At 41.1% G+C, this 2,500-nt stretch overlaps 1 protein-coding gene across 5 annotated transcripts in view; it reads left to right on the top strand.

Moving 5' to 3' along the window:
• LOC125029206 (protein MTSS 1-like) overlaps positions 1–2,500 on the top strand; it is a 192,244-nt gene that overhangs the window by 133,307 nt on the left and 56,437 nt on the right. For 3 of the 5 annotated variants that reach the window (XM_047619084.1, XM_047619085.1, XM_047619082.1), the window contains exon 4: positions 1,904–1,954. The exons of the other annotated variants lie outside the window; for them this stretch is intronic. In XM_047619084.1, coding sequence (XP_047475040.1) covers positions 1,904–1,954 — 51 coding nt within the window. The remainder of the gene's footprint in view (positions 1–1,903; positions 1,955–2,500) is intronic. 5 annotated transcript variants of the gene reach the window in all.

Here is a 2,500-nt window from a genome sequence, read left to right as displayed (position 1 = left end):
ATTCTGACGTCTTCACGGGGGATGTCTGCTGAGGGAAGTTGGAGGGCGACAGGAGCTCGATCTGGTGTTGTTTATCTGTGAATTCACGCGATTGTGAGCGTGCTCGACTGTAGGCATGTAGATCTGTATTCCCCTTCCCCCGTGCTTCCCTTCATTCCGCTCTCTCCCTCCATTCCTTCTTCCTCTATATTCCTATATCTCCTTCTTCTCACTTTCCCTCTTCCATTTCCTCTATCCCTCTTTCTTCCTTTTATTATCGCTCCTATTTGTCTTCCACTTTGGTTTGAGACCGTATTTGAGTGGATGTAGTTTATGTTAGGGCAATAACGACCTCAAGTTGGTGTAACTGTGAAATTTAGTGTTTTTAGTCTTATATATTGGATTAAATTTCCTGTTCTCCTTCTAATAGAAGTTCGGAAGTGATGCATTTTACAAATTGTATTTTCAGAGGAAATAAAAAGTAAAGAAATATGAAAATGGAACCACACTTTTTAATACAAATTCCCAAATAGAAAGTCATAATAACGAGAATAATTCACGACAAGAGAGCCACGAGATGTAGACATGATCGGGGGGCGGGGTGACCTGATCCCTCGTGACGTGTGACCTGATATTACAGCTTGGGGTTAGTGATCACTGAGGATGAGGCCTGGGAAGGAGAGATACTGGATAGTATCAATTGCAGAACTCACTATTTGTCAATAATGAGTCAAGATCGTAGCAAGTTGGGCGATGTGATCCTGATTGAAAGTGAATATGAAAAAAGGTAAGATGACGGGGATTCGTCGGTACCTGGCTGACTCGCCGTGATCCCAGTGTTTACACTCAGGCCCCTCTATCCATTAGGACGTCGGGTGTAGTTGCGTGTTTTTCTGCTCTAATTTTACACTTTATGACATGGGGAAGATGGCTTGGGGTTTTAAGGCTACACATTTCCTAGCGATGAGGTAACGGTAATTTCTTGCTCGAGAATGGAAAAATTAATTTGTTTAAAAAAATGCGATGTTATGAATATCAGGGTTGTATCATCAAAATGCAAAAAGGTAGATATTGCTCTTATAATCGTTAAAAAAAATGTTTGTGCCCATAGGGATCCATTCACCAATCTTAACCGGCCATAGGCCTACTGAGAAACTGGGCATTTCGGTTCGAGATATGTGACTGCTTTATGGCTGCCCTAGTTTCTATTTATAATGTAGATCTTGTTAGCACTTACAAGGACAGACCTGCGACAGGTGCAGTGAGGATCCCGACTGTGTGCGAGGAGCCTCGGTGGATCCAGTTTTGAGGGACGAGAGAATGTGCGCGGATAAATCATCTCAGCTGTCAAACTCCAAATACATGCTCTGAAGGCTGTCTCGTGCTTCATGTCTAGGCTTTTGCGGTCTAACATCATCGCCCATGATAGTCTTCGACTATTATTCAGTTGTAATTCTCTGTCATGTTCCTTGCTATGAATTTAAAAGATATGACAGTGTGATACAGTGTGTAGCATTTTTATAATTTTGTATTTAATATGTCTCATTGGATGTTTTAAAAGTTGACTTCATAAGTTAAAGAATACTTCGTGGATTGGTGAAGGATGTTACTAGATCTCTGTAAAATGGTAAAACAAAGTAAAAACTAAATGAACTAAAATGGAACACCGTTCGCACTGAGGTTAAAGAATTAGTAATTTCGGCCTCGTTCTTCTGCATGGAAGGTCATGCTGCGTCATGCTAGGTCATCCTGACAGGTTACATGCTTTGGCAATGTTCACGGTGTCATGCTGAACGAGGACGGGATAGGATACAGGTTCCTTCTTGCAAAGATGGTTTCCTCATATAATGTATTACTGGAAATATCTTTTTTATATATGCAGTATATATTACATGTGGCTAATGTGTGATTTCTATCTTTACAGGTAAGCGCAAGGTGCAGGGCCAAGGCGCGTGTGTATGTAGGACGGAAGGTTGTGAGTATTGATTCCTAATACTTAAGCGTTGGTCATGGCTCCAGAGGGACTTGTTGGGTCGTTATCAGGTTACGTGATGAATGCATCTTTGACTGTATTATTTTTCTGTGCAAGCAAAGGACGTTCTCCCCCAAAATAAAGCACATTAGGGGGGGACATGTTATAGGAAGCTAAAGGGGAGTTTTAAAATGAGTGAATGTATGGGAAAGGGAGAGTGATCAGGCATTGAGAAGAACAGAGAGAGAAAAGGTTGGAAGAAGAGAAAGAAACTGTGGGAAAAGAGGGAGGGAAATGTAAAAGGCAAGGGTGGAGATAAAAAGAGGGATGAGAGGAGAGGGGATATGAGAGAGTGAAATGAGTATAAAACTGAGTAGAGCAGAGTGAAGAGAAAAGGCGAGAAAAAACTTAATAGGTGAACGAGAAGAGAAGATAGGAAAGAGAATCTAGAAGAAATGAAAGTAAAAAGGACACAAGGAACGTAGAAGAGATGGAGAAACGAAGGGAAAGAAAGAAAATTATGGAAAGAAGGAGAGGAGAAAGAAGATA

This window comes from Penaeus chinensis, chromosome 9, assembly GCF_019202785.1.
Source record: "Penaeus chinensis breed Huanghai No. 1 chromosome 9, ASM1920278v2, whole genome shotgun sequence".
Taxonomy (NCBI): Eukaryota; Metazoa; Arthropoda; class Malacostraca; order Decapoda; family Penaeidae; genus Penaeus; species Penaeus chinensis.
Note: the sequence above shows the minus strand (reverse complement) of the source record. Positions and strands in the feature narration are given on the sequence as shown.